We start from the raw sequence: 12,648 nt of genomic DNA on the forward strand, positions 1-12,648 counted from the left end.
AACAATAAATAACAATGAAGGAGAATTGTGGCATAAAGGTATAGACAGAAGAATAAAAGAGGTGAGGGAATCTGAGAGAGAGTGAAGAGGATAGGAATGAGTAGAGATCCTCTTCTTAATTTACTTATTCATTATTTCTTAATTAATTTGATTTGATTTGATTTGATTTGATTTATATACTGCCCTTCCTAAAGTGGCATAGGGCGGTTTACACTAAAATAAAAAATACATAACAATTAAAATTTAAAAAACCCAATTAAAAACAGATTGAAATTACAATTAAAACTAGATAACATTAAAACTGGATATCATTAAAAGCCAGGCTAAATGGATGGGTCTTAAGGCTCTCCTGAAGGCCTCCAAGGAAGAGAATCCTCTTATATCCACGGGAGTGTGTTCCACAACATATCCCAACTTGCCGCTAGATGAACCAGTGGCACCCGAAGATGGACCCCTCCTGATGGTCTCAATGAGCAGTGGAGACACTGTAGAGAAAGATGTTCCCTCAGGTAACCTGGACCTAAGCCATTCAGGTCTTTAAAGGTAATAACTAGCACTTTATACTGTGCCAAGAAACATATCGGCAGCCAGTGCAACTGTTTGAGAACAGGCATAATGTGGTCTCTCCTGGATACTCCAGAGACCAATCTGGCTGCCGCATTTTGAACAAAAGTTTCTGAACTAAATACAAAGGCAGGTCTACGTAGAGCGCATTGCAATAGTCTAACCTGGAGGCTACCAGCTGGTGCATCACAGTTTTCAGGTCATGCTCCTCAAGAAACGGGCAGAGTTGTCAAATCCATCACAACTGGTAAAAAGTGCTCCTGGCTACAGCCTCAGCCTGAGACACCAGGGAGAGACCCAAGTCCAAGATCACTCCCAAGCTACAAACTTGTTATTTCTGGGAGAGTGTAACCTTATCCAGAATAGGAAGTTCTATTCTGTCTTGCAGATTACAACCCCCAACAATGAGCACCTCTGTCTTGCTTGGATTCAGCTTCAGTTTATTATCCCTCATCTAGCCTATTACTGTCCGTAGGCAGGCATTTAAGGGGCTAATGCAATTTTCTGGTATTGATGACAAGGAGAAATAAATTTGGGTGTCATCAGCATATTGATAACACCCTGCACCAAATCTTGAGGGTCTCCATATAGGAGCTCCCATTTTGAAGAGCAACTGTCACCAAGGGCCACCATCTGAAATCTACCTGAGACATAGGAGTGAAACCACTGTAAAACAGTGCCTCCTATCCCCAGATCCCTCAGATGATCCAGAAGGATACCACCCATGGCCGATGGTATTGAAAGCTGCCAAGAGATCCAAAAGAACCAGCAGAGTCACACTTCCTCTGTCAATTCCTTGGCGAAAATCATCTTTCAAGCCGACCAAGGCCATCTCAACTCTATAGCCTGTTCTAAAGGCAGTTTGAAATGGGTCTAGATAATTCTAACTTATCCTTCTAACTTAATGTTGATGTGCTGAATGTCCAGCAGAAGAACAAAGATACTGTATCCTCACCTGCTCTGGGGCTCCCTTTACTTTATAGGTTTTCAGAGTTCCCCTAGACTATTGTTTTTTCTTCACCAATGATTGTGCATTTATGAAGGCTGTAGGCAGCTGAGCTTTTCTTTTCCACTCCTCCCCACTCCCTTTCATGGGAAGTGTGCTGAGTAAGCCTATTATTTTAATCAAATATTTTGAACTAAACGATAAGAGAACTGGTAGGCTGAATTCTTCAAAACACAAAAATCCTGAGCAAAATGTTACTACTTAAATTCACAAGCATTTTTCAGGATACACTCCTCTGCACCATACTAGAAGTGCACTGAAACTCAACTTGTTCAGTGGGAAGGAAATGCAAAACAGAACTAAAGAAAGTTCAGGGGTAGAAATCTGAGCTATTTGACTGCTTCCCTGGAAGGCAGGGGGGCTGGCTGTGTCTTCAGCAGCTGTACCAGCTCAGCTGAGCACCTCCTGCACATGCTCTGTTCTGTCACTGAGTGTATTTAACCTGATACGTGTTCTGACTGTTTGCACTTCCAGTTCTTTGTTTTAATCGAGCCCCTCTAGTTGAATGACTGCTTATTCAGCCAGAGAAGAAAATACAAGATATCTCAGAAACCAAAGGAGAGATAAAAAGAAAAAAATACAAGCATTTAGCGTATGCAGTAGAAATTCAACACTGGAAGAGCACAGATGCTTGCTTTAGTTATATCTAGCTGTCCCTACCAAATCTGGAAGGATCTGTTTCATATTCAGACTAGAATGGGATGGCTATTGCAGTGCTTTGAGACCACTGTCAGCCAGAAGGCAGCAGCTGCACCCTCTACAATGCATTGCACTTTACCTCTAACTAATGGGTAAGTCTTTGGTTGGACTGTCTTCATAAAGGACCCTGGTTTGGCCATGTTGATGCCTGAAAAATAATTTTTATTACAAAATATTGTTTTAGTAATTCTCTTTCCGTATGAGCAGAGCATGTGATTTCTTTTCTTTGTTAATATCATAATAAGAGAGAGATGCCAGCACAACCGACCAAACATACATATATATAAATATGAGCATATATATATGTGTGTGTGTGTGTATATGTATATGTAAGTGTATAGCCCCCACAGCAATACATATACAATTGATCAAGTATACTTAATTTCAGATTGTAAAATAAAAAATATGCAGTAAAATCAAAATCCTCCAAAGGTTGGCAACATATTGGCTATAACTTTCCTTCTTGTACAATGCTAGTTACCAAAGAATCTTCTCTCCTTTCTCTCTTGTTAAAATTAGTCAGTTATTTTGCCTCTTTTGTTTATTACTGTCTACTTTTTCCTTTCTCTCTTTCTCCCCCATCCCACTTCTCTCTCTTCCTCTTGCTCTTCTGTCGTATTCCGAGAATGAAGCCTTCTTCCCTCATTGCAAACCCCCGCCGGATAACGTTACCTTTCTGTTGCAGATTTTGAATACCTGCTGCCAAACAGCTTTGAGTCCGAGGGACATGTATTCATTGCTCCAAGGTAGCTTTGTGTGTGAGCTTGCTGAGGTGTCCATTCAACTCTCCACCACTCTCCTCCCAACACTGATCCTGGGACTGGTTCAGCTCCCCTTCCCATCCCCACTTCCCTCCCTGCCACACCTTTAAGTATTCTATTTCATCACTCTCACCTCTCTCAGAGCTGACACCTCTTCATTGTGCCAAAGTCTTGCTCATTTTCTTCTTTTTGTGTCTGTAATATGCCTGTGTGCCACTCTTGAGACTACAGCTGCCACCTGCACCTTGTTGAGAGACTACTGTGGTTGGCAGCACACGTCCCACCTTCTGTTCACTCACTTACATAAGAAGAGTATATATGTATGCCTGCGTATGACAGATGTATGTACACATACATATATAGGTATAGTTTCTGAAAATCCTCACAAAACAATTCAAGCAGCCATGTTTTGATCATGTGAGATCGTGCCATAATGTTAGCTAAATCTGGAAAACGTATGTAATACACAAATTTTATTCAATTGTGCAGAGGAAGGAAGATTTTTGGAAGGCAGGAGTATCGTTCACAACCCTATTTAGATTTCTTGTTAAATAGTTTCAACCAAAAATGTCCAACATGTTTGAACTGAATATCCCAGTAAATAGTTTGGCAATTGGGTGTAGATGCCACACAAGATCAGTTCTGTACTCCAAATTAGGTTACCAAAGTTTTAACATCCGATGTACATTGTTGGTATTTTCTTAGAAGAGATTACAGAGCTCACTCACTTTTATTGGTATCTTGGGGTCCTTGAATAATTTCACTAATACCTAATGATTAATAAGCCCTATGACCGCATGAATCACTCACTACACCACTTGTTGAAAATATTACCAATTCTTTAAAATGTTGCAATCATGTAGATGATTGTTTTTGAATCTCACATATCATGTAGTGTTCCATTAACAGTTCCACACAACCCATGTTGCAGTGGGCATTTAAAACAAAATAGACATTCCACAGAAGTGCAGTTGTGCATATTTTTTTAATGTGCAGGTAGAGTTGTGCAACACTACAGTGACTATTTCCAGTAGTCATAGTGTTGTGTAACTGCTTTTGTGCATTTTTTAAAATTTGCAAATCTACATCAAATCTTGCAATAACTACATCAATCTTGTTTTAAATGCCTGCAGCAGCATGGGCAGTGTGTAAACTGCCCACAGGACACTGGGTGTATATGTGGGTCAGTATATGTTAGCACTTGCTGTACAGAAAGCATTTAAAATGAAGCATTTTAAATGTATAGCGTTCCAAAAGGCATAATGCTACTGGACTTTTTGACTTGTCATATTAAATAAGAAGAAATATTATACTGAATGCAACCACAATCACAACTGCTGCTTTTATAAATCTTATTCTTCCAAATGGAAATTTCCAAACTTTTGCAAGAGGCTGTTGGTTACAGTGAAATTTGTTGGCAATATTCATTGCACCCTGAATTTCAGATAATATACTGATTTCATATTTGGCACCTGGAGAAAATTCAGTATCCAGTGCTTTGCAGGAGATCACAGTAAGATCCCATTTTTGTTTTGTATATTGAAAACAAAATATTCTCTTCTGCCCGTGATATAGAACAAGACATTGAAGAGAATTTCTGTACATCACATGGGCCTGGTAACCCTCCACAAACTGAGCTTTGTACATGTTAGAATAATACTAGCATGGGAAAGTTCTAACTTTTCCTAACAGAAGCCTGCTTGTCTGACACACTTCTCTTATACAAAGCAAGTACACTTCTCCAGTACAGAAGGTAAGCAATAGAAGCAATAGTGTAGTAATTTGGAAATGACTTGCAGAGTTTTTATTCTGCTGCAGTGAGTAGGAACATAGGAAGCTGCCATATACTGAATCAGACCCTTGTTCTCTCTAGCTCAGTATTGTCTTCACAGACTGGCAGCGGCTTCTCCAAGGTTGCAGGCAGGAATCTCTCTCTCAGCCCTATCTTGGAGAGGCCAGGGAGGGAACTTGAAACCTTCTGCTCTTCCCAGAGCGGCTCCATCCCCTGAGGGGAATATCTTACAGGGCTCGCACTTCTAGTCTCCCATTCATATGCAACCAGGGCAGACCCTGCTTAACTGAGGGAACGAGTCATGCTTGCTACCACAAGACCAGCTCTCCTCTCCTATGCATCATAAGCATACAGGGTATGTGGAGAATTTTATATGTGAAGGATACAAATCAGTGCTGCAAACCTCATCAATTTGAAATGAAAACAAGAATCACGTGGTTTATCTTAAAAAATACAGTGTTTGGACAGACTTTTTATAACATAGAAGAAATACTGAAAGCATTTCCCCCCTGAAATGTAGCACAGTGATCTTGGTGCACATAGATCTTGGTGCCATCAAGTCATATAATTCATAAGCTCCTGTAATAGTTCTTTAGTTCCAGCTGCACCATCTGTTAGCCCTTCAGCACCAACAAGACCAGACAATATGCTAATAAGACTGTATGGTATCTAATATTAATATGGCCAACAGCCCATGATAATTTTCAGAAACCATATATCACTAATGATCTATTTGTGGGCGTGTGAGCACATATATCTGTACACATTTGTGTAGATATATAGGTGGATGCAGTGTTGTGTGCTTATGGGTATTTGAGAAACAAAATGATGTGGGTCGTCAGGATGTTTTCTACCCACATAAATGACTTGCTGTATACTGAAGGAAAGTCAAGAGGAAAGTCGAGTCAACAGAGTAGACTTGCCTCTCAGCTGTCTCCACTAGGATGTGATAACAAACATTTACAGATGAACCCAGAATGTAATCCAACCTCTTCATGCAAACAAGTTTTTAAAGTGTTGTTGCATTAGTGCAAATGCATGCATTAATATATAACAGATGAAAAGCATTGCCTTCAGGCATCTGTTAAAAAAATGACTGATGGCAAAAGGTGCCTGTTCTTATCCATTATAAAGACCTGGCCATAGCAAGCATGGAGTATAGGTGGAGTACACTTCACCTCTGTACATCTACACTGCTCTTTTTCTCAGTCACACAAACAGCATGTTGCTTATACTACCATTTGTTAATGAGTTTGAACTAAGTAACAGGTCCAACATAAGCAGGTGAAACCATCACACACATTCCTCCAGTGACTCACAGTAGTAGTGTGATGCAACAGTAGTCTACTGCCCATGACTGAAATGTAGATTCCATGGCTTGATTAGTTTGGAGACTAAAATCTAGATTCCATGGTTTGATTAGCATGGATTGATTGAATAGAACATGTGTTATTTGACAAGAACTTGTTCATGTAGTTTCCTGGACAGAATTGATGGCACAGTTACTTCAGGGTCTGGACATGAACCCAGTCTAAGCAGCTTTCTGGGAAAAGCAAGTCTTAAATAACCCTTCGTGGAGAAGCATGATGCAGTAGGGAATCATCCTTGCTACCTACTTAGATCTCAATATTCTACCCATCCACTATGTAAGCGTGTTTATTCTGCTTCTTCTTTTAGCCACTTTCACATCCCTTAGTAGTTTAAGCAAGAGAGGAAGTTCTCCATTCCTAGGGCATGTTTGCTCTAGGTATATTCTGGAAAATTAATCCTCCCCCATAGCACTTTCACACTAAAGTTTTTCTCCCCTCAGTGGAAGTTCTGTGCTGCAAATGTCAGTAATGAGGAGTTTTTCCCAAAAGCACAGCGTTGCTTTCAGGGTTTTCACAAGTGATTAACAGCTAAGAATGGGACTACCATCTGTATGCATTGAATTTTATTTCATGTGCACTATGTAAATGTTAACCAGGACTGGGCTGACACTCATACCATCCAGGCCCATTTAAGAATGTAGAGCCCAACCATGCAGTAGAACTACTTTCAGCCTCAAGATTGATCAGAGCACCTATCTGTTCTGAATTATGGCCCAGTCCAACTAATATTATGTTCAATAGCAGGCATGATTTGTTCTATATAAGTAATTAATTCCCAAGTGAGGAATTAATTCCTGAAGATGTGATATCTTACCCGGCAACTATATAGGGGAAGCCCTAGTGCTCCAGGTGTTCAGATGTCCTGCTATGAAGAAACCTTGGCATTTGTGATATTGATATTGATATTTTTTCACCATTACATGGATTCCACTCTACCCCCGCCCCATGGCTGGTAAGAAACCCTGGACACCTCTGGATCTACAGTAACCTATGCTTTAAAAACTCTAACTTCCTTTAGCATCAGCAAATCGAACACAACTCTAATAAGAACTCAGAAAATTAGTCCCTAAATGAATATGTGGTTTACACTGCCAGTGAGGAATGGAACCAAGACTCTTCCTGCCTCCATCCAAGTCTTCAGCTATTGGCAATGCAAAGGCACCAAGTCAGCGGTGTTAAAAAGAATTTTGCTAATGGAACCATCTAAGAGAAAGCCACCAGAGGCAGTAGCAAACTGACATAGTGCCAAACCTAGACCTGGCATAGTGCCAAGCATAGATCTGCAGCGAGGTTTGTGTCATGTCACCATCCTTCATATTTGTGGGTACGTACACACGCACACACAGAGGTACAATATTACACTAAGACAGCCTGTTAGAGTGGGCCCATCTTGAACACTGTCACCTGGGCCATTTTTTTCTATATCATGCAAGTCTGTACTGAATGTATATGTCCTACACTCTAGTGCCAGCACCTATCTATCTATATAAAAAGGTACAGATATGTCTAGAGTTTGTATGTGCAAGTGTGTGTAGCAGTATTTCCCATGCATAATCCTGGGGTAAAGCATGGCTGGCCATCTTGTTTTCTTATTGCTATGGTGAAAAGCAGTTCTCTGTGACTGTCCAGACAACTTCTGCGCACTGTGGAATATTGATATGTTCCACAAATGAGACAGATCCTCAGTGTTTTCTCTCATGCCTCCCTTCTCCGCTCCCTCCTCTCCTGTCCCTTATTTCCTTGAAGAGTGGAGCTTTAGAGGAGAAATTGCAGTTTCACAGAATACCAAAAAAATGCAGACTACTGCCCCGCCAGAGATTTTGCCCACATAGGATAGTGGCACTTTTTTAATTACTTGGTTTGATTATGACCAGAGCCAATGAAGAGACTGTATTTATTAAAGAGAAGATGTGGTAAGTTGAGCACTAGGTGAATTCAAATATATATATTAATCAGGGCTCACAGCTTTTGCACTGCCTTAATTTGGGGAGAGATAAAAATTTGGGGAGAGATTTGCTGTGTCAGACAAATCAGGATGGATAGGATAGTCTCCTCTAGCTCCTTTCACAAGTCACCTGACCAGTATATAAATAACCTCTTGCTCTTTTTTTGAAAGAGTCAGGTAAGTATTCTGATCCCCTTCTATAGGAGGAGGATGTATACATGGGACGTCCTATGCCCAAAGTCATTGGAAAAGCCATGAAAGGAGCAAAGCAGTCTTGCCTCCAAGCTCAGGGCCACTCAGCTACAGTTCTTCAGACTCCAGTGGTGAAATGTTTAACCTGCTGTTTTCTTTGTTTCTACCTTGATCACTTCTAGAGTGATCCTGGCTTCAAAATCAAATCACAAGACACCCAACAATGGTGGAGTACACAATTGGCATGAGAAGGCCCCAGAGTCAGTTTCCAGATTCTCCAGTCAAAAAAACTTTCAGGGATCAATACTGGGAAAGAGCTCTGCTCTGAAAACTTAGTGTGCCAGTCAGAGTAGATAATTCTGGACTAGATAGATCAATGGACTGACTCAGAATAAGGCAAGTTCATATGGCATATGCAGTTGGAGCAGTTGCTGCTATTCACAAAGTCTATCTGTCTTATTAGATTTTAGTGTGCTGCTCCACTGATATCATGCCTGTGTAATCTAAGCTATTTTTAAGGGTGAAACTAGATTTTATGAAGGAAACATTCCCCAGCTCTGAGGTTGTCTTATAGTGTTAATGTGGGCGTGGAACGAGGGAGCAGAATTGCAGGTGACAATCTTAATCAGTGGGCAGCAGATCCTTAACCCTTCCTCCATCTACCGATTCTCCCCTGCCACCCCTTTACCATAGTTGGCTTTAAAACCAGAAGTAAGCCTGCCTAAGTAGAGCAGGAGGGCCTGGGGGATGGGTGGCAAGGGAGAAGATGAGCAGAGGAAGGGTTAAGCCATTGATTCTACCTTATGGATGTCGTCCCTGCATTGCTATTAAGTAGCCATGTGAAGGAAATGGCCAAGATGACTTGTAATTTTTCCCTAAAAAACTGGAAACCACTTCTCCAGTGTTAAAACGACACTGGCTTAAATGAACTGATATTGTCAACTATTTTCTTTGCAGATGATTGATCATTTAGTCCACTATTATCAATCCTTATGTTGCCCTTTAGTGTGATAGTAAAAAACAGTGAGGTACAGACATGAAGAGAGGCTTGTGGTGGCATCGGTAAAGCAATGTTCACCCTAAGGAGCCCTGTTTGTATTGCAAACAAGCAGTGAATGCCCTGTGAGAGAAAGATGCAAGGAACTAACCTTGAAATTATTCTGGCTAGAGAATTATTAGAATGATCTCCTTCAGCAAGACTGAGGACTGCTTCAAGTGGCCTGCCCTATGTATACATCCTTAGTCAGTGGACAATCATGGCTTATCCTCCTTATGTCTTCCTACTTTGTTTGTTTTGTGGCTACTTTTGCTCTTTAGGAAGGAGTAAAAGTACAAAAAGAATCCTGCATCATTTTTTTAACTCTTCAGGACAATGCTTGGCCTAGCAACAGCCTAGGATCATTGGGTTCCTTTGGGCTGGGATAAAGTACACATTCTCAGCTGGCACACTCCTCTCCCCCTCCACTGATGTCTCGTGAAATGCAAGTCAGAGACAATTTCATTTAGTAGGCAGTAATGGGTATTATTCCCAAACATATGAAAATTTTATCTCTCTTTGATTATAGTGTTATATCGTTCATTATAGCTATATCCCAGCTGCCTAAATTTGCATCAGTATGTAATGGAAGCCAATGTGGTATGAATGCCATCAAACATCATTACTTAGCATGTTGGGTTTTATAGAGATAAATATGTTATCCTGTTCTGTGTTTTACAACTGGAGTGTTCAGTTCTCTCTTTAAAGCAGGGCTGCACAACTTTGGCCCTCCTGCAGATGTTGAATGACAACTCCCATAATCCCTGGCTATTGGCCACTGTGGCTGGGAATGCTGGGAGTGGTCGTTTAAATTTAAAACAAAACAAAACAAAACAAAACTGGAGGGACCAAAGTTGTACAGCCCGCTCTAGAGGGATGAGCTGCTACCTACAGGGTGCATGGGGACTTGGGTAGCATACCCTTTGTATCCTAAGGGGTCCCATTATTTACCTGTAGAGCTCATATTTCTAAAGTCACCTAAAAAACAAGGATTAAAGGATGCACTGAAAGAAGTTTGAGAAACAGGTAGATAGTGGGTGGGGGACTTTCTGCCTTAGAACTGCAGAATCAAACAGTGTTTGGGATCTCATTACTGTTTTCCGACACTATTTGATAAAAATGGAAGCTGGATGGATGGCATATAGGCTATCTAGAAAGTCAAAGCAAAGGCAGGTATCAGTGGAAGCTCACAAAAGGCAGATCAGCTTCAATAAAGATCTACTTTTGCTTATGATATTTCCAACCCTAAAGGAGTTTAAAAGCCATACATGGGCACTGAATTGTTAGAAGAGTAATGCTATTTCTACACAAATCCAAAAAGCAATAATTAGGCCTGTTCACACAACCATCAACATAAGAGTAGGAGGCCTTGTACCCTGGTTTGCCTACTTGTGTGAACTCACAAAAATCCCTCCAAATCAGGTTGCTCAAAGCAGGGTAGCCCAGCTTTTGTACCCTCTTAACCAAGGTAGAAGGAGAGAAGAGTTCTACCTTGCTTTTTCTCATCGTATGTATCCATTTACCCTTTCTGTCAGCTACCAGGAACTACCAGGCCTGGAAACAATAGAGAGCTGTGGCTTCAGGGTTTGACATCCATAAATGTACCACCCTGCAAAGCACATTCTATGATCCTGTACTTGAAGCTGTTTCAGCAGGGCTAGGCCCACCTCCTGCCTCTTCATGGACCATCCGAGGGCAACTGCAGATATAATCAGGCTTTCCAGTCTACTGGCAGTGCAAAGCAACTGCAAGGCCTTTGGATGACCTTGTATACTTCCAGGCAAGGTCTGCAAGGCCTTTGGATGACCTTGTATGCTTCCAGCTCCCTATTTCAGCAATTGATGCCTCGCCTGACTTACTTGTGTGAATCCTGGTTTTGCAGACCCAAACAGAGATTCTACTACCACTAGGGTAGTAGTACTACTGCTACTAGGAATAGGAGCTCTTTAGCCCCTCAACCCACCCTCATATGGTGGGTTGGGGGCTATATTGTGTCATTTCACATAACCGTGGTATTGTGCTTCAGCTGATATGCGGACCACTTTCAGATGGTGTTTGATGGCATTAATGACCAATAGGAAACTTCCATAGTTGTTTATATGGCCAGTAAATGCCTCAAGTTAACCTGTTGTTCCTGCATGAATTGACCCTATATAATTTTATAATCTTCTGTTTGTGTTTGAGAGATGCTGTAACAACTCATGCAAGAAACTGAAATAATCCCTTTAAAAATAAAAAAAGACCTCCATCTATAGTTTGTGACCAGTTGCATTCAGAATAGGCCCTAGTCACACACAAAAATATGTTCTACATGGATATGTTCTACACGGATATCTATTCTGAATTATTTCAGATTCTTAAAGATATGTATTTATCCACTTAATCCTTCCTCCCTTACCCACACATTTAAAGGCATCTAGATGAATAACTTCCAAGTACAACCAGAAACCAGTGCCTCATAGTGTACACTAGTGTACAACAGAACCCTGCACACACATCAAGCTGGAAACCACTTCCATGAGTCTACTGGGAAAGGGCAGGATATAACTACTACTAAACAACTCCACATACTGCCCCACGGCCCTTATCGCAAACATATGCAAGCACTATTGAATATGTGTTCTCATGCGCAACAGCAACATGTCTGGGTAACTGCCTCACCCACCTTTTACACAAAGTCATGATGATACCAGTTTTGAGAGGAAGAAAACTGACAGTAACTTTTTCATCCTTCCAAACTTCAAATCTTTTCACCGTAATCCCAGAGAATATTGCAAAGATCTCAACCAGTCGGATAACAACACTGAATTCCTGGAAAATTTTATCGCCCTCATGGAAAAGGTGACGCCTGACTCCAAGCAATGTAAGTACCACAGGGACATGCAATGGACACACAGCCTCTTCTCAGGAAAGGTCTGCACTAGCTGGGGTTTGAGGACCAATGAAAAACTAAGCAGCAAAGGGTTGCTTCTGCTTCAGTAGACATGAATCAAAGTTAAGTTTGCTAAAATTAGTTTATGTAGACATAGCATGCCATATGGCTATGTCTAAAAAATATAGATGTGCTACTTTTGCACAAGCCTACATCTTTGGGGATGATTGTAGTATTAGTTACCTGAACATCATGAAAGGAGAATTTTAATGATAATTAGCTATTCTTATCAGGATTCATCAGTTCAGTCATTTACTAATGCTGCTCACCAAGCATGAATGTGACAATCAGCAAGCACACCAGACCCTCTAATTGTGATTCTGACCTGAATCACATCATAGCCCATAGGAG

General features: G+C 40.9%; 1 protein-coding gene across 4 annotated transcripts in view; it reads left to right on the forward strand.

Annotated features, from left to right (window-relative positions):
* The window catches only part of CACNA2D2 (calcium voltage-gated channel auxiliary subunit alpha2delta 2), an 885,048-nt gene that overhangs the window by 838,587 nt on the left and 33,813 nt on the right, over positions 1 to 12,648 (forward strand). For all 4 annotated transcript variants that reach the window (XM_053287835.1, XM_053287834.1, XM_053287836.1 and 1 more), the window contains 2 exons: positions 2,955 to 3,015; positions 12,131 to 12,228. In XM_053287835.1, coding sequence (XP_053143810.1) covers positions 2,955 to 3,015; positions 12,131 to 12,228 — 159 coding nt within the window. The remainder of the gene's footprint in view (positions 1 to 2,954; positions 3,016 to 12,130; positions 12,229 to 12,648) is intronic.

Source organism: Hemicordylus capensis, chromosome 2, assembly GCF_027244095.1.
Source record: "Hemicordylus capensis ecotype Gifberg chromosome 2, rHemCap1.1.pri, whole genome shotgun sequence".
NCBI lineage: Eukaryota > Metazoa > Chordata > Lepidosauria > Squamata > Cordylidae > Hemicordylus > Hemicordylus capensis.